At 32.6% G+C, this 24688-nt stretch overlaps 1 protein-coding gene across 1 annotated transcript; it reads right to left on the bottom strand.

Moving 5' to 3' along the window:
- Nucleotides 1–17169: 17169 nt before the first annotated feature.
- Nucleotides 17170–20353, bottom strand: LOC147808572 (cytochrome P450 3A19-like). The gene is made up of 2 exons (XM_087165212.1): nt 20041–20353; nt 17170–17450 (listed from the first exon to the last, which is right to left on the bottom strand). The coding sequence occupies exons 1-2, from the start codon at nt 20197–20199 to the stop codon at nt 17352–17354; spliced, it is 258 nt and encodes an 85-aa protein (XP_087021338.1). The 5' UTR covers nt 20200–20353; the 3' UTR covers nt 17170–17351.
- Between the last annotated feature and the right edge of the window lie 4335 nt (nt 20354–24688).

Genomic DNA, 24688 nt, shown 5'->3' on the forward strand with positions numbered 1-24688 from the left:
TCACTGAGTTCCTGCACTGAAAAACGACGATGCATGAAATGGGCCGAAAGGCATTTTTTCCTTTCAATGCAAGAAAAGCAAGGACACTCCGGCAACTTGTTGCAACTGCAATAAAGCCCACACATCCAACTTCTCAGGGTGCGAGGCCCGCCCCAGCAGAAAGAGCCACCGAGGGAAGAAGACCACTCCAACGTCATCTGCTCACAGACTTGTCTCTCTAATTTAGGAATTACAAGAGCTGATAAAGAACGAAGAAAACATTCGCCTCCTTCAGTCCATCATCAAGTAAGTGCGCTTGCGTACTCATGTCACCCCCTTTCCACCCTCATTGTTTTCAACATCTTCGATGGAAACGCAGATAGCCCTACAGGCTAGGTACTTTGAAAAATTAGCTTAAATCGGTTTTTTAAATCACCCGTCCCCAAGGGGTTAAGGAAAGACTTCTCCCCTATTTGTTGATTTCATGCGTTTCAATGGATTCACAGACCTTGTCTCACTCCATCAGACTAGGTGTAGAACTCAGAAATTCTAAAATCAATAACATCTACTACAAGTTATCTGGGCCACACCTATGTTAGAATTTAAAGCACACTAAAAAAATATAAATTATTTCAATTAAACACATTACCAGTTTTGTTAAAAATAAAATATTTTTAGCATTTTTTATATTTTTCTATTGTTTTAATGTAAATGTTACTTGTTCATGTTACACAAATGATTAAAAAATTTATTATTTATAATTAATATTTTGATGCGGTAGATAAACAAATTTCGTTTTCCTTTTCTACAAACTAAAGTAAATTTCAACAAAAAATCATATAAATAAAAGAATGGTTACCGCTTCGTTATGAATATATGTATTTGAAAGTATACATGAATCAACTTTATGAGTTAACCATTAACAACATATTTGTGAGAGAATCAGCTACCACTTCTACCAATGATGGCGAAGTTAAAGCTATTATCAAAAACCTAAAATATAAGGAAAGCACATGGGGCAGATAGCATAAACGTTAAAATGATCAGAAACCTTCCTCGGTGTTTCCTAAGTCAGCTGACAAATCTGTTCATTATATATATTCATTATAACTATCCCCCCCCCCAAAAAAAGGAAGCAAGCTGCTCTGATTTTAACACCTAGCACTGTGGGCCAGAAGACCATGATCTTAGGCCAAAAGTCAAAAATTAAATTTTCAACTAAATTATGTGCAGGCTGTTTTATGTGTAGGCAGCCCAAATTCAGTATTCATAATCATTCCAAACATTATAATTCACTTTTTGGACCGACGAGAGTACAATATAATGAAAATATGTTAATTTTTTTTTAATTGTAACTTTAAAATTTTTATTTCCGAAATATATGTAGGAATTTCACCTTACTATTACATTTTTATCAGAGTAATTAGTCTGAAATTATAGTACACTTTTTCAATTTGTTGGATTAGTTAATACTCTTGACAAACTTATAGTTTATATCCTATCATTTGACGTTTTACAATGTTTGAATGACTTTTGAAACTTAGTTCCAAAAAGTTCCACGAGGTAATTAGTTAAACTTTTTTCTGTTGTCTTCTTCGATGTTTCTTCTTTCGAAAAAACCTGCCCCATTTTGCCAGTATTGCAAAGGTGGACTAAATATACCAAAAAACAAAAAGTATGTTTTTTTTTCATGTTTTCGCGTTATTTCTTAATTAATTCGCGCTATTTTGTAATATTATTTCGGAAATATAATCTGATTTTCATTTTTAATATAAAATTTCGCAGATTATTATATTTTCATTGCTATATTTAATTATTTAAACGTACTATATTATTTTTTTTATTTTTGCTCGCCATATTTCAGCTACCATTTTGTTTTTTTGAGTAATTCTCAGAAAAGGACATAAAAGCGGCGGAATTTTCTTTAAGATTTTCTTTTCGAATAACTACTACTTGGGTAAAACAGCTCTTCTTAAATTAAAGAAATTGAAAACGATCGTGCCCATCGAAATTCAATTTATTGGAGAAAAAGTTTAAGAAAATATGTGTTTGACCTTGTGTTTTGAAATCCGCAGTTTTGAGGAGAAGAAAAAAAGCCAGCAAAAAAAAAACAGGTAGCAACGTTAAGAGAATTTTTTTTTACAAGAACAAATAGTATTACTGCAATTAGAATAAAAATTAAAATTGTTTTTGAATCTTTATTGAAAAGTAAAAATTTAAATGGAACCGTCTCATTGCAAAGAAACAAGCTCAGGGTTCTCATTGATTTAACGTACTAGTAAGTTAAAATGTTAAATCCTTTTATATTTATTTTTTGGTGTAACTGTATTTTAATTTGAAGGTAGGTTTAAATACAATTAAATTAAAATTAACAATTCAAAATTATCTAAAATATAAGCAATCAACGCCCCCCCCCCCCATCGGGTCGCGATAAAATTATCAAACGTTGACAGGTCTGCGGTGATAAAAAAAGTTGGGGAACACTGTGTTAGAGCATTCAAAAAGTCTTTGATAGTTCAAAAAGTATTTTCTCCTTATAATTCTAGATCTAATCAGAAATAACTAAATCATTATGGTATCTGAGAATCAGGGCTCGAAAAACCGCCCATCCCCCCGCCCTCGGCGGTCAAAAATTCCCCGCGGACAACAAATTTCTCGAATCCAGCTTCCGCGTAAACGGCCATTTTCCCGTTAATGTTCGTGATACATTTTCAATTTTTGTTATCTTACAAGAGTCTAACTCCTTACTTCTAAAATGACCCTCTAATCTCGAAATACAGCAACATACTGCGCATGGTGGAATTGATGTTTTCTCTGTCTGGGAGTAGTGCAGCGGTTGAAAGGGGCTTTTCAGCAATGAACTTACAAAAAAACACATTACTTACTAGTCTTAAACAAGAAGCGTTAAACGCATTTATGAACATCTACATAAATGGAAAACCTCTTTCAGATTTCTGTGCAGAAACTTCTGTAAATCATTGGCATGATTGTGGAACCGGCAAAGGTCATATTTGATTCATTTAAAAAACGCAGTACCATCGGATAAATTGACATGATAATTAACAGATAACTTGACCTTTGTTATTTAAATTATTTCATCAAAGAAATAAATTATTTCATAATAGAAATATGTACTAGGTTTTACTATTAGCATACCCTCCAACTGCTACGGAATTTCCGTAGTTTCAGAAATCTTCTTTTGAGACGGTAGCAAAATTAATGTCTTAATATTTAAAAAAAATTAACTTTAGCGTAACTTGTCCACTATTACTTCTAAAAGTGCAGGCCATATGGCTAGATTCTTAAGTTCTGATAAAAGTTTTATGAGAGATCCATTTGCTTTAAAAATTTCTACTTTGGTTCGCTACCACTAGAAAGATTTATTTTCAAAATCTTCATAAGTTGGAGGGTATGTAATAGTAACTTAGTATTTCTTTTATTACTGTATAATGTAATCCTAGTAACTACTAATTCATTGTGCAATTTATATAAATGTTTGTAATAAATATGATAAAATTATATTTTTATTTATTTAGAAGCGACGGGTTTGTTTCAAAGGAGGACGGGTACATTGTTGGACAAGCCGTCCTCGGGGACAGGTAAAATTTCTGAGTTTTTTCCAGCCCTGCTGAGAATCTTTTATTTCACCCAGATAAATGAAAATACTGAAAAAAGTTTCACATCACAATGAATGTCTTTGAAAAACCGGTTAAAAAGACATTGACATTTTTAACAGTCACACCGCCATAAGTAGTTACGCCCTTTTTCGTAAGTCGAGTCAAATATCAATATTGTCCCCTAATCGTAATTCGAAAATTGTAAGAAATTAATTCAACTATTTTTTTTATCAAGAAAGATTCCACAAAAAAAAAAAATTCATAAAAAATCGGTGACTTGATCTCGAAGAGTTTTTATTGACCACGAAACGTAACGCTTACTTTCTCAGAGTGATAAATAATCATACTATGAAGCGTAACGCCTACTAATCTCTACCAAATTGCAAGGAGCATCAGTAAATAATTGCACGGTGGAAGAATTTTTTAATTCAATTGTGCATCTGTATCTTATGTTTGCATTTTCGCTTACAACGTCGGATGCCTCTCCATGCTTAGTAAGCTTTTTTTTTTAACAGGAAAACAGCTTCTGTGAATTAATATAATGATCAAGTAAGCTGAGATAAGTGAGCGGATGCTTAACTTTCGATCCGAGCTATCTAGTAAAAACTTTTTGTCGAGATGAATGCTCGCCGTCAATCTTAATAAATAAAGAATATGATAATTAAGAAACTCAATAAACACTTAATTTACTCATTCACCTTTTGCTCTCCATAAGTGAGGGATGCAAAAGGCTTTTTGAAGTTTTTTTAGTTTACCAAGGACAATTACAACAGATAATATAATCTTAGAATATAACATAAAATTGATCGTAGCTTTTTACTGGTAGATATTTTAATAATATTTCAGATATTGTTTTTTTTTTTTTCAGTGATGTATTAACTCGATACTTTCTGAGAAACTATTATCCATTGCGTCTTATCAATGACAAAGCAATAAAAACAGAGTAGTCTGCTTTGACGATATAGAATTCACTCTGATTCTCAGAATGCTAATAAAGTTACGATATTTCATAGATTCTTTTTCGTCCGAAATAAAGGATAATTCACGAAAGTTTCTGAATTTTTTAACAATTTTATCCTGTTTTTAGAGAAGAAAAGTTTATTAACAAGGTTATCACAAAAAATAATATCAAATATTACTCAGATTATGCAAAGTGGAACTTTTGGCAGATACCATCGAGCAACAATTACTCTCCCCAACGCTTTATCTATTTCAGTATTGTTCGTTAATGAGACTGAATCTGGCAATGACGATCTCAAACAGAAGTTTATGAGTGAATCAGCCACCACTCCTACCAATGATGGCGAAGTTAAAGCTTCTATCAAAAATAAAAAAATAAAGAAAGCACACGGAGCAGGTAACATAAACATTAAAATGATCAAAACCCTTCCTCAATGCTTCATAAGTCAGCTGACAAATCTGTTCATTAGATGCATTCATTATAACTATCCCCCCTCCCTAAAGGAAGCAAGCTGCTCTGATTTTAACACCTAGCACTGTGGGTCAGAAGACCATGATCTTTGGCCAAAAGTCAAAAATTAAATTTTCAACTAAATTATGTGTAGGCAGCCCAAATTTAGTATTCATAATCATTCCAAACATTATAATTCACTTTTTGGACCGACGAGAGTACAATGTAATGAAAAATATATTTAAAATTTTTTTTTTAATGTAACTTTTATATTTTTATTTCAGAAATATATGTAGGAATTTCAATTTACTGTTACATTTTTTTCAGAGTAATTTGTTTGAAATTAAAGTACAATTTTTCAATTTGTTGGATTTGTTAATGCTCTTATGTTTTGACAAATTTATAGTTTACATCTTATCATTTGACATTTTACAATGTTTGAATGACTTTCGAAACTTAGTTCCAAGAAGTTCCACGAGGTAATTAGTTAAACTTTTTTCTGTTGCCTTCTTCGATGTTTCTTCTTTCGAAAAAACCTGCCCCATTTTGCCAGTATTGCGAAGGTGGACTAAATATACCGAAAAACAAAAATTATGTTTTTTTCATGTTTTCGCTTTATTTTGTAATTAATTCGCGATATTCTGTACTATTACATCGAAATTATAATTTGCTTTTCACTTTTAATGACTATGAATTCAATTTACCTGCACATAAAAACCCCTAAATAAAAACACCCAACAAATTTTATCGAAATACTAATTTTGGCCACGAAACTTTGGATGCTGGCCCACTGTGCATAGGCCTTGGAAAAACTCAGTTCCTTTTAAGTTGGACAGATTTGTTGACCTTAGAAAGTGAAAACCTTTCCCGGAGCAACTCGATGAACAGTACACGGCAGTATGAAAAAAAAACTCTCAACTGTTAAATAGCTTATTAGATAGTTCTCATATGGCTTTTAATCAAAACAGACCTCAGCTGTATAACTACTAGAGGTTTCTAAAGCTTTTGATTACGTTTGGCATCAAGGCCTTATAGTAAAATTACATAGTTTCAATTTGCATTTAGACTTAGTTCAGCTACTAGACTCCTAACACAAATAGAACTTTACATAGCAAGTTAAATAAAGCGAACTCTACAGTCAGAAACATATATGCCGGAGTACCCCAAGGAAGTATCCTTGGGCCCTCCTTGTATATTTTGTTTACATCAGATTTCCCAAAGAAGAATGGAGATTCCAATCTTCTATGTCGATTACACGCCAGCTGTCCAAAAGTCTTAAACTCTGACTTTGTTATTTTAAGGCTTTGTGACCAAAATTGAGGAGTGGTACAAAACTCGGTGTGTAGCTATAAATTCTGATAAAAGTAATTCATTATTAAATCAAAACTCAAAATTTAGTGCAAAATTCACTGAAAGAATACAATTCTTCAACCAAACTATTCCAGTGGTGAGAAAAACTAAACACCTTGATCTGACATTCATAATAAACTTACATAGAATTAACATATAAAAGAGATTATCTCAAAAAACCTGAAAAGTGCTCAATGTTCCGATACCATTCATAGGAAAACACTTAAATATACCACTTTACTTATAGAAACTACTACTTTTACGTACCATTAGTACAAACCATTAGACCGATAGTCACTTTTCCTTCACCAGCACAGTGTCAGATCACTTGCTAAATAAACTTGATGTTGAAAAAAATAAAATATTACGTTTAATTACAAATGCTCCATACAACGTTTGGAATCAATTTTTAAGAGATGACTTAAAACTTTTAAAACTCTCACAATATATTGACTCATTAAATCAAATTTTTTTTATCAAAGCTGAAAATGCTGCAAGCAAAAATTTAAAGCTATATTGAGAAAAGAATTTGTAACTTAAATTATTACACACAATCCATTGATAGCCTTTTTCTATTCAGACGATGATATACTGTCCAAAATGTATTGTATTTAGTGTAAATATTGTACATAGCCTTCTTCATCCGTTTTATTTCCATTCCTATGTATCAGACTGGTGTAATTGGGAACTAAACAACCAAGCTCTGCAGACAACCGCGGAGAATATGAACTCATCGGTCCTGCACCTAGAATGCCATTGTTTTTCATTATTAATGTTTGTGCCGTCCATATAGTAGACTTTATGCCTTCTGCCAATCCTGAGTTAGATGAAGAGGAGTGCAGATTCCTCAAACAATACCCCAAATCGAAGAATCATGCACATTAGTTAGTTATGTCAAAATTAATGTGAAAGCAAAAACATTTCTGCTACAATAAAAGTATACATACTGAAACTACCACGTTGCTAGTTTTCTGATTATTAAATACACTTAAAAACACCACCTGCCTGCTTCGTCTACTAATGACTTCAATTTTTATTTTAATAAATCATTCACTCTAAGAGAATTGATATTTCTTTGATTATTTATTTCAGTCTTTCAAAATATTTTTCTTTCTTCAGTTGAATATTATTTAACTTCAATGTCATTGAAAACTAAAAGAGAAATAACTATTATGGTGAAGCAAATAAGCATAAATATAACGTGGTAATTGTTTTTAATCCCAATAATAATTTCAATTTATTTAAATTACACACGCACCAACGCACTGGCTACAGACCGGTAGGCAGTTGTAAAGCTACCGAGATATTTCGGCGCAGGTATTGATACGGAGATCTGCCCTATAAATTTTATTTTAACCGAAGTCACAATTTTCAAAAACGTTTTCAAATTGAACAATTAAAGTTTTGAATATTGAATTCTTAAATTTAGTGTTTTCAATGTAAATATTTATTTTTTCTCTTACAATTTTAGTTTTATCTTCAAGCTAATCTACTAGGAAGGAACAATTCAATTTCTCGAAGACCTTAAGACCCATGAAGAGCGTCTCAAATATGTTGAATTTTATACTAATGATTACACGGTGGCCAATGTCCAAGGGTTCGTGGGTTCGATCCCCACCGGCCCAAGACTCCCCGTGTAGTAAATGGGGACTGATGCACGTTAAATCTGTCGAATCGCAAAGTCCTCCATGTTCCTATAACAAATCAATACCTCTTAGGGTACTGATCCAGGAGTTTCCTTGTCATCTGGATTGGGCTCAAAATTACAAGGCTACGGAGTTGAACATTAGTAGTCGTAAACCCAAATATTGGGTCGGCTGTTCAACGACGGATCAAATAAAATAAAATGATGATTGCATGGAAAAAGACGCAATCAATAAACGGATGAGTGGTCTTGAGTTATTAGTTACTTATTCTCGTGTATAAGATAAACCATCGCTTCTTGATTAATATAAGCTTCTCTCCTTAACCCTTTCGCACCGGACGGAGCATGGGCTCACCCCAATCCATGGGTGAAAGCCCTTATATAGCAATACGGAAAAGAGAAATACCTCGTACGTAAAACATTTCATTCCAGCATTTTTTTCGAAAAAAATGAAACATCTGTAACTATCAAGATTTCTTTTATAATTCTGGCATATATATAAAACTGCTTCTTTTCCAAGATAAAGTAGATATTGTTGAAAAATTTAAAAAAAGAGTAAGTAAACTCCTCCTTAAAACTAGCTATAACTGAAATGGTTTGACTGCCAGCCTTTCCTCTTTTCCGTCTCACTTTCACCCCTGCTGATTTTTCGCCGTATTGAAGGGGATAAAGATGAAAAGGAAGGAACTGTATCCTGATGAACCTCTTGAAACGACCATCCCCATTGAAACTGAAATAACTAGTCAACCTGAAATGCCGACGGAGTCCACAGCTACAGTTCCCACCTGCGAACCATCAGTGGACCCCACTACTAAGACTAGTGAAAAAAAGGAGCCTGATTCCAAAGTCCTCTCTCCCGAAAGACCGAGGAAGAAAAGCCAGTGGAACCAAGAAGTCTATTTCAACCAGTCTTGAAACTACACCAGGAGATCATCCCTCCCAATCCTAAATCGATGGAACCATCTCCTCCGCCTCCAACCTTTTCTCGGCGGAGAAAATTTTAAATTTCTCCTGCGGGTACAGATCACTGAACTTGAAAATTTTCGGAAGGAAATTGAGGATAATGGACGACGTCCAATCATCATCGATTAACAATGAAAGAGGCGTGGCGGCGACTACAAGCTCCTCCCTCTCTTTCTAGTCATATTTCCAGACACTCCAGATTATCGGGATTTCATTTTTCAGAGAGCAACTACCGACTTTGCTAATTCAAATTGAGAAGTTTCAAGGAAGGCGTTATGCCATTCAGTGTTGCAAGTGCCATATTATCTTCCAAATTAACTTCAGAGAAAAAATATTTTTACTAGTCACTACCATTCCGTCTTCTTTCTTTCATTTTATTATTATTCATTATGTTTTAATTTATAACTAAAAATCTTGATACAGGCTAATTTTTTTTAAACAAAGGATAGAAAATTAAATGAATTTATTCAATTTAACTAGTTTTAGGCAAGACAATATTTTTCAAGACTTTGCCACTACGTTCACTTTTAAATTATAATTTGAATATTTTTTCCTTCGGTGATGTCACAAGCGACTAAAAAAAGAAGAAAAAAATGGTAGAGTCGTAAATTTTAGTCCTGATTTCCACTATGACTTATACTTCAAATTAATTATATTTAAAACACAATTCTTTACGTTTACTTTCAAAAGTAAACTATAAAAAAATATTGTATAAAAAAGTTATTATTTTAATTTCTTTTTATAGAGTTTTGACTTTTATCCTTCGCCACGTTTCGCATTCTTAGTCGCGTGTAGCAATCCTATCTCTTGCTTCAATTAATACAAAAACTAAGTGCTTCGTCAAATATATGTTAAGTCTGCCACTAATAAATATTTTTTTACAGGCAATACTGTGTTGACTATTTTTTATTTACTCAACCAATTAATTTTTAAAAAGTTTAAAATGAAATATGTTTTATACTTCGACTTCTTCTAAACAATCACTTTTCTTCTTCTTCAGCACGACAGCCCCTTACAAGGCCTTGGCTGCCTCAACCACGCGTAACCTCCAGCGCCTCCTATCCCTGACGACTTTTTTCCAGTTGTTAATCTTTATTACTTTGAGATCTTTAGTAGTGTCATCGAGCCATCTAGTAGGAGGTCTTCCACTGGCCTGAGATACAGAAGGATTTTTAAAGGTGGCTATTCGTACTGCATTGTTTTCTGGATCTCTCCAGATATGGTAAAGCCATCTTAATCTATTGCTTCGGATAACCCGCACTATCTGTGGCTGTCCATAGAGTCTATATAATTCAAAGTTGTATCTGATTCGCCAACAGCCTCTTTCCTGTACTGGGCCAAAAATATTTCTAAGTATTTTCTCTCTGACCTTCCTATGACATCGCCATATGCCTGTAATTGAACTGATCTAGGGTGCTTTTTCGGTCTAATCCACTATCTCTGATACATTTCTCCAGAACTAGATTAAAGAGTAGACACTCGAGGGAATCCCCCTGACGCAGGCCTCTCTCTATTGAAAATGGTACCGATAATTGATTAAGACTAGATTTATTGAGCTACCGTTTTTTTTTATCTAAGTCGCTGCCATTCAAAATTTTAACCATCATTGAATGAAATTCCCTTCCTTAACATTTCGCTCTCCACCATCCGCTCTTTAAAGATGCGCAGACAGCTTTAGTTTTGTGCTAACTATCTTATTGAAAGTGTTCGTTCGTTGTTGTAGAACTGGGCATCTGAGGCCTAAATGGCCCTTTTATTGAAAGTGAAGAAATAAAAATTTTTAAATATATATTGAATTTATTAGTGTTAAATACTGGTAGATATGTTATTAGTGTAATAATATAATCGCGTTTTGATACATTGGTGAAAATTCATTACGATCATATTTTTAAGAGACTGTCATTCATAAGCTTTTATCGATGAAAATTTAAGGTCAACACAAGGGCATGTAGGGGCGATATAGGACTCCATAGATAGCCAGATACTGTTACGATAGTTTATATTATCCGTTTCGTTGTTAACGCTTAAATAAGAGAAAATTCTCAAAATGTACTGAAGTTTCAAAAATATTTAACAGCTTTAATCTTGTGAACTACATTAGGTTTTTGAAAATCAAAGTTTATTCTCCGTTTTAGTTAAGATCATCACTTCCATATGCAAGTTGTTCATACAGTGGTGGAAATAGGCGTTACTATTTAATGCATGTAAACCATTTTTGGGTGATTCACTGTCGAGGAAGTGACTGTGCGTATAAAATAGTCATCGCTCTTTGGATGATTCACTGTCAAAAAGAAATAAATAAAAATATGGGGTATATCTTCCTCTTTACTCACTATTGGAGCTTTCTTTTACTGCCAGTTGTGTTTGACTTCTTCTTCCATATCTTGCAGATTGCATTAAATTCATGTGTAGCCGTCCATCGCGCTTGAAAGAAAGTCTTAATATCAAGTTGAAATATTTTTTTTAAATAAGAGAGGAATTTCTCCAAATGTTCTGAAATTTTACAAAATTTTAACAGTTTTAACCTTGTCAACTATATTACATTTTAGAATATTTAAATTTTTTTACGTCGCTCGTGGTTTAACTTACGATGATATTACCATACGCCAGGGATGGCGAACCAATGGCACGCGTGCCATTTATGGCACGCGACACAATATTTTGGGCACTCCACCGATCACAATTATTGTTGCACTAAGAATTGTTATTACACAAATGTTATTACGCTACGAAGCATACGTAACAATTAAATTAAAATTCACAAAAACAAACAAAATAATAAACAAATATTAATAGAAAAATTAATTATTAATACTAAAAAAACAATTAATAACAGTAAAAAACAAGCTAACAATAAATAACTAGCAAAAAAAATCAACAGTCCTGCTTAAACTAACATCTTACAACCTAATATAAATTTTTGGTAATCTAATCTGCAACAACAGAAGTCACACTGATGTTACTTTAAGTTGAATTACGTATATAACTGAGACATTGCAAAATGTTTTTTTTTCTCAATGTAAATAAAGAGTTTTAAGTTGATAGTATTTAGTAATATTATTTTCTCAATAATCACGAAGTCAAAATTATTTGACGGCACGTCTATGACTTTATTAAGCAATTTTTTAGAGAAAATGGCACGTTGGTGTATAAAGGTTCGCCACCCCTGCCATACGCCATCTGTTCGTACTGCAGAGTATAGCAAAGAAGAGAAAGTAGGCGTTACTGTCTAACTCTAGATCACCATTTTTGGACGATTAAGTGTGTATAAAGTTCATACATAAATATTTCTCCTAACTCAAAATTGCCGCATAAGGACTCAATCATGGCTTCCATGTCATTATTTATGTTTGACTCCATGTCTTGTAAATTGCTTTTAATTCATCTGCTACTGTCCTTCGCCAAGTTGAAATAAAATATTAATATTATCAGAGTGACCTGTGACTATATTTTGATCGCATACCTATACCTTGAAGATTTTGATTCTAAAAATTTGTTTTTCCTCCAAACAAATTTGTCTTGTAATGAATAGTATGTTTAATTTTAATAATTTTATGTCAGTATGGCATTGCTAATAGCATTCATCAGAATAAATTTACGTAAATTTTCTATTAAAAAAAATCCTAATACAATTTTGCAACTATTTAAATTTTATGTTAATAAGGGGAAAAATGAGTAAACTAGTGTCTATTATCTCCTTAATTTAACTCCAGTAAAGATTTAAATATAACTTTGCTATTTAAGAGCGAACTAAACAAAGTATGGTGCACAAAATCATGTGAGAAACTGTCGGAGCTCTCAAAACTCTGAGGCGACTCCTAAGAAAACACTCAAATATGCCACTTCACCTAAAGAAACTACTTTGCGTACAAACCACATGTTTAATAGAATCTCATACTTCACCAGTATAGTGAACAGCATCAGATCACTCGATGCATGAGCTTGACATTGTAGAGAATAAAATATTACGATCAATTACAAATGCTCAGAACTAAGTCAGGAATCAAACTTTAAGACACGACTTAATTTTTTAAATACTCTCTAAGTATATTACCTCATTGAATGCCCATTTCTTTAGTAAGGCAGAAAAATGTGACCAGGCAAGATTTCATAATATCTTCACAGATTTCTCAAAGGAAAATATTACACACAGTCCATTTGAGGGTAATGCGTATATATGTTCTACTCATATTAATTTTACTGTGCAGAACCCCCGAAGAAACGGGCTTTATAGGGGCTGAGAGTTACAGATGATTGTCATGACTTAATTACTGTCTGGATTGGTATGAAGACTAATAAAAATATTCTTACTCACAAGCTAATTTGAAAGTATATATTTTTAGCATACCGTATGAAGATTTCCAAATAATTGCACAGTAAAGTCCAAAATATTTGTTACAAAATTCAATTAGATGAGTTTGAGTTTTTAGAGGGACGGAAAATTCCCCTGAAATTGACACATTTGATTCTATGGGACTGAGCTATCATCTCAAACTGATGCTATAACACCAAAACTAGTTAAATAATGCTTCTCCCAGTAATTTGATTTTAAACTAGTTAAAAGCTTTAATAAATTGTACGCGGATTTATAAATTAAAGCAATTTTCCCCTGTAAAAAATAAAGAAGTTTCATAAAATTGCGAGTTCTCTGTATGAATAAATAGTTTTGTTTAATGTCTGCTAGACAAGACAGATTTTCTCTCGGTAAACATATAATCAGGACTTCTTTTCTGTGTTTCAAAGTGAACTGTTAGTAATCGACGATGGACTTGAAGCTGTCCTGAATGAAGGTGACCATACCAATCTTCTAATACTTACTGAGAGCCGCGGTCCCATTCAACACCTGAGCAACTGGATACAACAACTATTTCATTTATAAACAAATTAAAGATAATTTCCAATCAACATGATATCCATTTCCATTGAACCCTTTCACATATGAGCATCTATGGGAATGTAATGGTCATACTACTGTTTTGCTGACAACCTTGACAATGGCCTTGGTAACTGACCGCCTTGCAAAAGAAGGCTTAAAACATCACTCCCTTACTTTTACTCCACTGGCTCAGAGATACTATTTCGAATAAAAACACAAAACTGAAAATTTTTCACCTCCACAGAGATGCCAACTTGCTCGGACAGCAAATATATATTTTAAAGTGGTAGTTTTTCAATTGTGATTCCTGATTTAATAAATTCAATTTAGTAGGTTTTTATTCACCACTATTTCTAAATAATTCGTAGGCTTATATAATTTACCACTTATATAATTTACCACATACTCATGTCATATTGAATCTTTTAAAACGCAAGAGAAAATAATCAAATAATTCAAAATTTGTTTAGTAGTTATTTACCGTTTATTTAACTATTTTGGCGTGTCCGGAGCAGTTGGACTCTCTGCCTCCACAGCATCACTTGCATAAGGGTATGAAGCCGGGTCTTTCTCTAACACTTCCTTACAACTGGAGGTCTAACAGCAGCCTCTCACTTCTCGCCACCGGCCTCATTAACACGTTGAATGCACCGCTAATTTTACATGACTTGCCCATCAGGCCAATCGGTAAATAACTGCAAACTAAATTTGCAAATATTTGACAGACTTTGCTAGTTTTTAAAATGTTTAGCGAGACATATTAGTTAAAAAGTGGTGAATTATAGACGCCTACGAATTGTTTAGAAATAGTGGTGGGTAAAATTCTACTGAATTTAAAATATTAAACCAAGAATCACAATTAATAAACTACCACTTGAAAATGTTTATTCGCTGTCCGGAGCAAGTTGGCATATCTGTGCATATAAATAAAACTATTTTTATGTGTTCTATATTGCATTAATTTCTTCAAGCCATTTTAGCAAAGATAATAGTATTAAGAAAAATTACTCGAATTATGTGTTTCTAATAATCTTGGCTACGATGGTCACCGGTGACCACCGAGGTGCTACGATCAAATTCTCTGCCGGTCACCGGTGACCCCCATTGCATTTAACGTGTGAAGTGCCTACTATATTTCTAAAGGCAGATAGACCTAGCCACCTTGCGCTAAAAGCCATCATTACTGAACTTCACACATCTTAGACTGCACCGCACTTTTAAGGAAAGGCATCAATGCTTCCTCCCTATTTGTTGTTGATTTCATGCATTTCAATGTATTCACAGACCTGGTCACACTCCGTCAGATTAGGTCTAGAAGCAACATGTTAGTAACATCAACAACGTCTACTACAAGTTATCTGGGCAATGTTAGACTTTAAAGCTAACTGAAAAAATACATATTATTTAAATTGTATATTGTACCAGTTTCATTAAAAATATAATTTATTATATATTTTTCTCATTGAAATCTCACATCAAAACTCACACGTGAAATAAAATGTAAGCTCTCTAAGAGAAAACATTTTCTCGGAAGGGCAGGAAGAAATGGGTAGGAAATTGGTGATTGAACTCTTAGTTGTTGTTTTTGATAATTCCCATCTGAATAAATCCGTTGACATTAAGAAAATCCGAAACTAGAATGGGAGAAGCAAAGTGGACTTCATTTTTGTTTATTACTCTCAACTCATTTTCAAGTCATCTCACAGCTTTTCCTCACCACGGCAATCAGCCATTCCCCCCCCCCCCATCTCATCTTTAGCTTTATGATCCTGACCTCAGTGTTCCACCTCATCGATCCTCATCTCATGATGAAGGGGTAAAGTGCCATCTCGGCCTCTGGCACCCCGACCAACCAACAAGACAATAACTATGTCTTGCTAAACCTTTCAAAAAAGTAACAAAATCTGTCTAATAATTGAACATTTAGTTTGTAGTTATTTACCGTTTGACTAGACGAGAAAGCCATGAAAAATTAGCGTGGCATTCAACACGGTAACAAAATATATCCGTTACTTAACACATTGCTGACCGTCAACTTTTCTGAAAATTACCCCATGTGCCCTGCTATAGTTTTGAAAGCCAATGTGGAAGTAAAACAATAAAAATAAACTTCAAAATTTTTTATTTATTATTCAACTCTTAGTATTTCTTTTTTGTATGATAAAAGGTATAACATTCACCTACGTCGTGTAATGATACAAAAGTTTACCAATTCTTTTTTTTTTTCGAATGGCAGGCACTGAGCTTTATTCGTTACTCATTTCGCTTAACCCAGTGGGCACCTGTGAACCACAGTCACGGATTTAGCAATTGTATAAGGTCTCGTAAAGTTATAATAAATTTTTAGTATTAAATAGTAAAACTTGAAAAGTAAGGAAAATTACTTGTTAAAATAGTCAGCAATGTGTTAACAAATAATTACACAAACAATTTATACCCATTCATCTCTCTTAATCGTATCATCCAATTTCTTTTTTTTATTTTTTTACCAAATTTCCTTAAAGTTGCTCATAGAAATAAAGAAAGGCCAATATCTTAATCGTTCGTTTTGGATATGCGTTATTTCAAATGGGCCTTTTAACCATCCATCTGGGATTGACACATCAGGTAAAAAAAAAAATAAGTTGAGGGAAAAGTTAGAAAGCAAACAGCTTCCTGGAGATATGAAGCAGTTTGCCCCTCGTGAAGAAACTATATAAATAAAGATAACACAACATGACATATAGAAAACATATAAAATATATTTTGCTACTCTTTATAATTATAAAAACTGTCTAAAAGCAGCAAAAAAAAATACAGTTTGATTATAGGTAGTATTTTATTTGTATTAGAATATAAAATACGAAATAAGTAGTTTGAAATTTTTTCCCTCTTCTAATTCAATAAGTTTATCAGCAATTGATTTAGTAAATTAGAGAAATTTCAATGATAAATAACTATTTATTTTAGATATAAATAACTGCACATTTGCAAAATTATTGTTTCGAAGTGAACCGTGTTTTGAAGATTTTGTCTTTAACACAGAAAAAGACATCGATGTTCCACTCTGTCAATCTCAGATATATTATTTTAATGCTAAATAATTTATTATTTTATATTAATATAGCCAGCATTTATTACTAAATTATTTTGACCTAAATTAGTACAAAATAATGAAAAACATGATACATTTGCGGCAAAGGGAAGAAAACGTTTGTCAACTTGTAAGATAGTATGACAAAAAACTAAAAGTGAAACAATAAACTGTATTTTTTTTTATTTAAAAAATCAAACACAAACATTTTAAATAACTTCATTGATCACTTTTATATACATGAAATAAATCCAATTTTTTTTCCTCTGTACTGTTTATTTTTCTTTCATAAACCATCCTTTATACACAAAATAGTTTTAATACTGAAGATTATATTCATATTTACAAAAAGAAGTATGCATGCTGATATTTTTCAATTTGCTTGAATATGCCATCTTCTCACGGGTGAAAATAAAAACCAATGTGCAATCTCAATTTTACAATGTTGAATCCGCACTAGGATTAATTTTCTCTAAAGCCAAAGGTAGTTCGGTAACACTGAGGAACGCAGAGTATTTCTTGTATTCCAAAGGCACCTGGAAAAAAAAACACAAACACAATTTTGTATTTTGCTGTATTTCAAATTTTTATTTAGAAAATTTAATTTCATTCTGGCAGAATATTTTTCTTACTAAGATTTCACCATTTAACACATTGCAAGCAGGTCACGAAAAATACATTTTTAAAATTTCTGCAAACCATGCATAAGTTTAAAAAATTGCAGCAAAACTACCTCGTTTTCACTCCGTTTTTCAAAGAATTGATTCATTTGTGATTACTACAAATATAAATGATTCAGTTTTTATGTAATCAATCTCTCTTAAAAGAATAATGCTTTTAAAATTCAGCTGTAGATTCTAAAATAACTTTAATGTCATACTTTCAAATTCAGCTGGTAGCTAACGAAATAAAAGGCCTGCTTAATTTGATTCGAAATATGCAACCACTCATTTCATGAAATAACTTTCCTCATTATTGCTTTTTGCATTGTTTTATAGAGATATCATACAACTCTACTCAAGGGGATCTCCCCAATCCAAAGATGATTTTCCCTTCAAAACTAAAGATTTACTCCTTAAGGACTTGACTTGTTGTTACAACATACTACAACTTCAAAGATATATAGGACCTCCCAAAATACAACAAAACAGAATCGATGAATCGGTTAGTGGCGCTTCGCGCCAAACGCCGAGATAACCCCAATATCCAGCATCCAGCATCCAGTTTTATAGAGACAATTAAGAGCTAAAATATTGAGAATTTTTGTTTGTTTCGCAGACATCAGTTTATAAACAACGCCGAATTGTTCCCCTTCTCTCACTGCTGAGCTCTTAACACTAGGTTTACGGGACGCATCATTTTGATGCATTTCGAGTTTTGTAAGGAAAATTATATAACCCGTTGGAATTTTTATTTTATCTCTAGTAATGACTTTTAACCATTGATCGAAGTAAATATATATTGAAGGCTATTTTCTTCAAAAGCGTGGAAATATTGAAATTCTCCAGGTGGTATACCTATCTCTAAGGATATGAGTCAATTTGACTCATTTCCGTCCGTTTGATTTGAGTTCCTCAAACACACAATCGCCACAATAATATGCAATTGTCCAATATACAATCTACTTACAAAACAGATTGATGGTTTACGGATTAGAAAAAAAAGTCCGATTGTGTCGCTTTTACAACTGCTTATGTGTCCGGACCAGCTCCATTCACAGAGTTATACAATTTAAAGATAAAAATTAAAACAAACGGTAATGTACGTATTTCGACCATCGGTAGGAAGTACCTCGCTACTACTACTATAGTCGCTATACTACTGTAACTAAACCTTCTGTAGACGCTACTTTTTTCCGTAGTTTGTTGTGTATTGCTCTACTCTTAAAAAGAAGTAGTGTAGTGAGTTGTGTGATACCAAAAAACAGTAGTTTGTAGCGATTCCTGGCAACTACTTTTAACGTTAGTTAAATGAAATTCAAACTCAAAACAATTGTCGATTCTGATTGGTGCAAATCCGCAGTAGGCCCTACAACGTTAGCAATGAGAATCCCGCTGTGGACAAGCGTTAATCAGATCTGCGTCAGTTGCTTAGAAAAATCGGTCGAATGGGTTTTGAGAAATTGAACTTTAAATAACTGTCTTTTTAAAAATTTTATTTCGCAGGAACTATAAAGTATCTGAATTTTTGTGCCTGATTTGGTTAAATAAAATATCGTCTGCTGTAATCAATTAGCATATTTGCGGTGACCCTCTCAAACCATTAAGATTGGGTTCTAGAACTTGAAGATCCGATCATTGCATCAAAAGTTATACAGGGTGGTTCATTTTTCTCTTGCCTTGTGCTTTATTTCTCGTATTATATAAAAAGGCATTGATCACTTAAATCCAAATATTTAATAACTTCTCAGCATTTCTTAAATGAAATATTAAGTATCGAGAAAAGCAGAAAGTTTAAAAGAACAAATTCGTAAAAAGTGCTTTGGAATAAAACACTTTTTCATGTAAACATGAATTAAAACTATTATAACTTCGTAATATCTCCTCACATTTAACCAAGCTAATTTTATTATTCAAAGTCATTGTGAATATTGGGGATAAATAAGTTCTCTAGTTATGTTTGTTCTCTAAAAGTAACAAAAAAGTAGTGACTATATATCGAGAGCAGTTTGGCGCAAGATATTTATACTTGTGACCAGCCTGTTTAAGTTTCCGAATTATATAAAAAAATGTCTCCTAAAATATTTTATATTCTACCACACTAGATGGTGCTGCCATCTAGTGTGGTAGAAACAAGACATCCAAATTAACATGGCCAACGGTATCTCACCCATTGTGGTGGTCCTGAAAGAGTGGATACCACTTCTGGAGAACGCACTAGGTCTCCTCATGTGTGCGCACTTGTGCAGCTCATTGGAAATAAGAAAAAAATATTTTATATTAATTCCTCAATAACAGGCCACATAAAGTGACCTACACATGATAAAAAAATGAGAATACATAATGGTTAAAGCTAAGTAGCTTTTCTTCATCTGTGTTGCTTTAAACATTAAGTAAAAAACAAAACAAAAACCAATACCGAAACAAATATTATAATTTGGGTTATCTATAACATACAAATTCTTACTTTTGTTGTTGAATGAGTTTTAAATCTGTAATGATGCAATATGTTAGCCATACATAACTTGATCTCCAGCAAAGCAAATCTCATTCCCAAACAGTTCCTTGGTCCCTCGCCAAATGGTAAATATGCATATTGTGGATGTTTAACATTAGATGAATCCATGAACCTAGAAGTGAATAAATAAATTTTAAAAAAAAGAATTACAGAAAGAGTATCACCATATATAATATTTTTCAATGCTATTTCGTCTAGGAAAATAAAAATGGCACAGTTAAAGTGCCTCAAACTCGAAACAAAGCTATAATTATGAGCTAAATACGTACCATCTCGCCGTTAAGAATTATCTAGGACTTAGACCTGACAAATAGTTTATAATTTTTGTTAAAAATGTTCAATTTTGTCAAAGTTTTTTCATTTAGAAGAAAATCATTATAATCAATAAATAATTCTCAAGTTTTGTAAGTTTTTATTCGCACAAGAAAATATAAGTTTTCAAACATTAAAAAATTAGGGAAAAAACGCATTTTATTTTTGGAAAATCTTGGCTTCTCTTCAGCCTGACACTTCACGTCATTTTCATAATTAGCACATAAGAAGTGGGAAAAAAAGTTATAATAAATAAACAATTTTTATTTCTTATAATGGTCAAAATTTACTCAAAAAGTTATTAAGTTAATAAAAAATTAGTCAAAAACCGTGAGTAACTGTTGCAAAACTCACTGCTAACGACCGTTATTTCCTATGTAAGCAGAGACTTCGAAGGAGGGGATTTGCTATTTTTTAGTGTTTTGTACGATTGGGAGGGGGGAGGTATTATACAAAGTACGTACATTATAAGCATACACCAAATTTAAATTTGACTCTTTCCTACACATGTATTATGCATATGTTTGTTCTTAGCGTTGAATTACACCGCTTACTAAGGATATATTCTCGTAATGTACTCATTGCATCTACCAGCTGAAGTTTTCACTGGCTGATATATTATTTATTTTTTGAATTTTTATATAAGGCACGCAGAATCTGAAGAGATTAACACTTATATTAATTATAATTATTATTTTGGTGTGGTAGATAAAGAAATTTCGTTTCCCTTTTTAAATGTTTCAATGTGAGCGTATTGATCGAGGTACCTGACTTGGGCACTAGCCTAATTGTCTGAGATTAAATAGCCAAATTCAACGGGCGAATGCGGCCGAATGAGTAATATACAGAACAGTAAAACATGTGATGTATACACACACATAAAAAAAAAGATTTGAATAATAATTGATAAGATACAAGCGTGATTACAAGAAATCGAAATAACAGAAAAAATAAGCTATTTGCATAGTCGAAAAAATAAATATATAGAAAATTTAAAACGGAGTGAGTAAAAACAAAATCGAAAAACAAGTATATACATATTTACAGCGGAGTGAAGAATAGAAATTGTAGATCTTAATCGGAGGATAGATTACATTACCTCTCTGCCTCTCCTTCTCACATAATGGGCTTCACAGTTGCAAAGAGGAGTAATTTACTTCTAAAAGAGTGAAAAAAAATATATATACGTTCTTTTCTTTAATCTAAAGTAAATTTAAACAAAAAGCATACAGATAAAAGAATGATAACCGTTTCTTTATTAATATATTGCGTAGTGCAATATATCAATTAACTATGATTGATATATTTGAGAGAGAATAATAATATTAGTTGAAATAAACATTTTCGGAGCATGCAGGCAAACAGTAAAATTGTATGCGCTTTGCAATTTTTTTTTACAGCATCAGCGTAAAAGCATCAAAAAATGAACATTATCTTTAATATTCAAAACTATTGAATACTCCATAGCATGATTTTCTACCTTATGTAAATGTTATCGACAGCGTCTGTATTGCAAGGCATGGTGGATCAGAGGATAGAGTGCTAACCTTTCAATGGAGTTACCTGAATCCCAGTAATCGCTTGTCGATACGAATTTCGCATCCGGCTAGCCCCGACCACAGTGCTAACGTAAAATATCCTCAGTGGTAGATGGACCATGGGTTGGAGTCCCGATGCAGCAAGTTTGATTAAAAGGTCGTCCGCGAAGGCAAATATCTCCCAATACTTGATCAAGGAGTTCCCTTGTTTTCTGGATTGGGTTCAAAATTACAAGACTACGGAGTTGAACATTGATAATCACAAACTCAATAATTGTGTCTGTTGTTCAACAACGCTTATAAAATGTAATAAAATTTCTTTATTGCATACAAAACCAGAGTTCTTTTTGCCAAGTTGGAAATATGGCTACCTAGGCATTGTTTATTCTTACAAATGCACTGAAGAAATAACTAGTGTAATTGCATGTTTTTAGTTGATGCAAATAATGAGAAAGGAACAGCGTCTAATTTCTTCATGGCTTTTTCTTTTTAATTACTTAAAAATTTTCGCTGAGTTGACAGTTCAAGGAAAAAAATTAAATTTTTGTGATGTTGCTACATCACACTTGCGTTGTTTTTCTACTCCTTAATAGTTTTTTCAGTTTTCGTTCGTTTAACCGCAATAGCCTTTCCCTACATTTAATTTGATCAACCAATTTTTATTATGGATTATCCCCACCCTAACGTTAACCGTATTTCACTTTGCTCTTTTCAGCGTGCCTACTTGGCGGCAGTCGAGGAAGCCACCGTGAGAGAGGAGCATCGCTCTCGTTTTTTTTGATAGCTTCAAGGCTCTTGCCTTCCTGCTCAGCAATTGTCCCCGCACCTCAGAACTACCCAATCCCCCTCTGCAGGCTTCTCCCCCTTTTCTTAAAGAGATGTTTGAGAGAGTGATTTGAGAGAAAACCTGGAATTTCATCTAGATAGGCAAGAGAGGTATTGTTTCTGATGTATTTTGAACACTTACTCAAAATTAATACTATACAAATTCAGCCCATTGAAATTCATAGTCTGACACTTTTGAATCGTATACTAACTAATAGACAATGAATTAGCTCCGAGAACAGAGCTGCCAACAACAGCACTTTCATTTGGAGATTTTTTTAGTGGTAGCGAAACAGCCAATTTGGAAGTCTTAGACTATTATAATATTTGAAGTGACATTATTATAAGATTAAAAAGCAGTCAGAAACATTAAAAAAAATTGCCTTAGGAGTTTGACAAATGTGTTAACATTTTGCATTAAAAAAACACTGCAAAGGTACATTTCAAAATTATCTTTATTGTAGAAATCCTTGATTAATGATTTGCTACTCAAAATAAAAGATTGAAGACCTTCTAATTGGGTGTCAAGCCCTTATATTCTACACACACAAATCGAAGTAATGCTTTATTTGTATTAAAGACGCGTTCTCACAAAAAAGTGTCCACATACAATTTTAAAGAAACCTACACAATTTTTCTATTTCAGCGCAGGTAGCATTTGAATTACATGCCGACGAGTCTAACTCTATGCGTTGAATTTTACCGCTGACTAGGAATAAATTCTCATAATGCACTCATTACATCTACCAGCTGAAGTTTTCACTGGCGGATGTGTCGTTTAATTGACCGATAATGTCAAACTAATTGGAATACATGCAGTTGATTAAAATTTTTATTAAATATAATTAATATTTTGTAGTATATATATATATATTTGTAGTAGTATATATATATCATGTAGTATATATATAATATTTTGTAGTATATATATGATAATGAAATTTCGTTTCCATTTTCTAATCCTTTAATGTAAGCGTTTGATCGAGGTACCTGCCTTGCGCCACTAGCCTATTCATCTGAGATTAAATTGCCAAATTCAACGGGCGAATGTGGTCGAATGACTAACATACAGAACAGTAAAATGTGAGATATATGCAAAAGAAAAATATTGGAATAATAATTGATAAGACACAAATGCGATTACAAGAAGTCTGAGTAACATAAAAATTTGAAAGTTTAGGCTTAGGTAGTTTTTGAAGTAGCAGTATTATAGTAACATTAGAAAGTAGTCACATTTGTTAAGAATTTTACCTAAAGAGAAAAACCACAATTGTATCAGGTATCAGCAGGTCTGTAATAGTAGAACAACATTTATTATTGCAAGCATTGATGATGACAACACTCTTGGTAGAACAGGAGTGTGCCATTTAGAAATTAAATGGGCAGGGAATGTTTGTTATAATTTTTTATGTAGTGAGAGAATTGACATTTTTATGAGTCTTATTGAATAAATTATTTAAAAATTATTTTTTTACTGAGTATTATCTTTCAGTTAACGAGGTTTACATTAGAGTGCAAATTTTTTGTTGTTGCTCTTTTAAATATTTCTAGAGAAATAATAAATCCGCAAAAAGTTATGATAACAACTTCTGACTGCTCTCCCGCCTAAACTATGGGAATCATGATTTGTAGATTGCGACTGCTTCCTGTTTTTTTAGATTTAAGAATCAGAATCCAGTGAAAAAAAGTTTATTCAGTGAATGTTTGTGAAACTGATTTCGGAACTTAAAATATCACCTGCACAAATTACTCAGCATAGCCAGAACCTCGAACTACCAGTATAATAAATAAATTTATATTTAGCTTTGCACGAGCCTTGTTCTGAATTTATATAAATGAATTTCTTTTTACAAATATCTCATACTTAATGCAAAGTTGTAATATAACTTTCTTTGATATACTGATTGCTAAAAAATAAATAT

The sequence above is a fragment of the Parasteatoda tepidariorum genome, chromosome 5, assembly GCF_982258835.1.
Source record: "Parasteatoda tepidariorum strain Cologne lab strain chromosome 5, Ptep-v5.0, whole genome shotgun sequence".
NCBI classification, from domain to species: domain Eukaryota; kingdom Metazoa; phylum Arthropoda; class Arachnida; order Araneae; family Theridiidae; genus Parasteatoda; species Parasteatoda tepidariorum.

Excerpts from the sequence above, each read along its gene's own strand:
- LOC147808572 (XM_087165212.1), bottom strand. The coding sequence starts at position 20,199 with ATGGATTCATCTAATGTTAAACATCCACAATATGCATATTTACCATTT. Across the intron at positions 17,451-20,040 it reads AAACTCATTCAACAACAAAA|GTGCCTTTGGAATACAAGAA; the intron begins GTAAGAATTTGT and ends TTTTTTTTCCAG.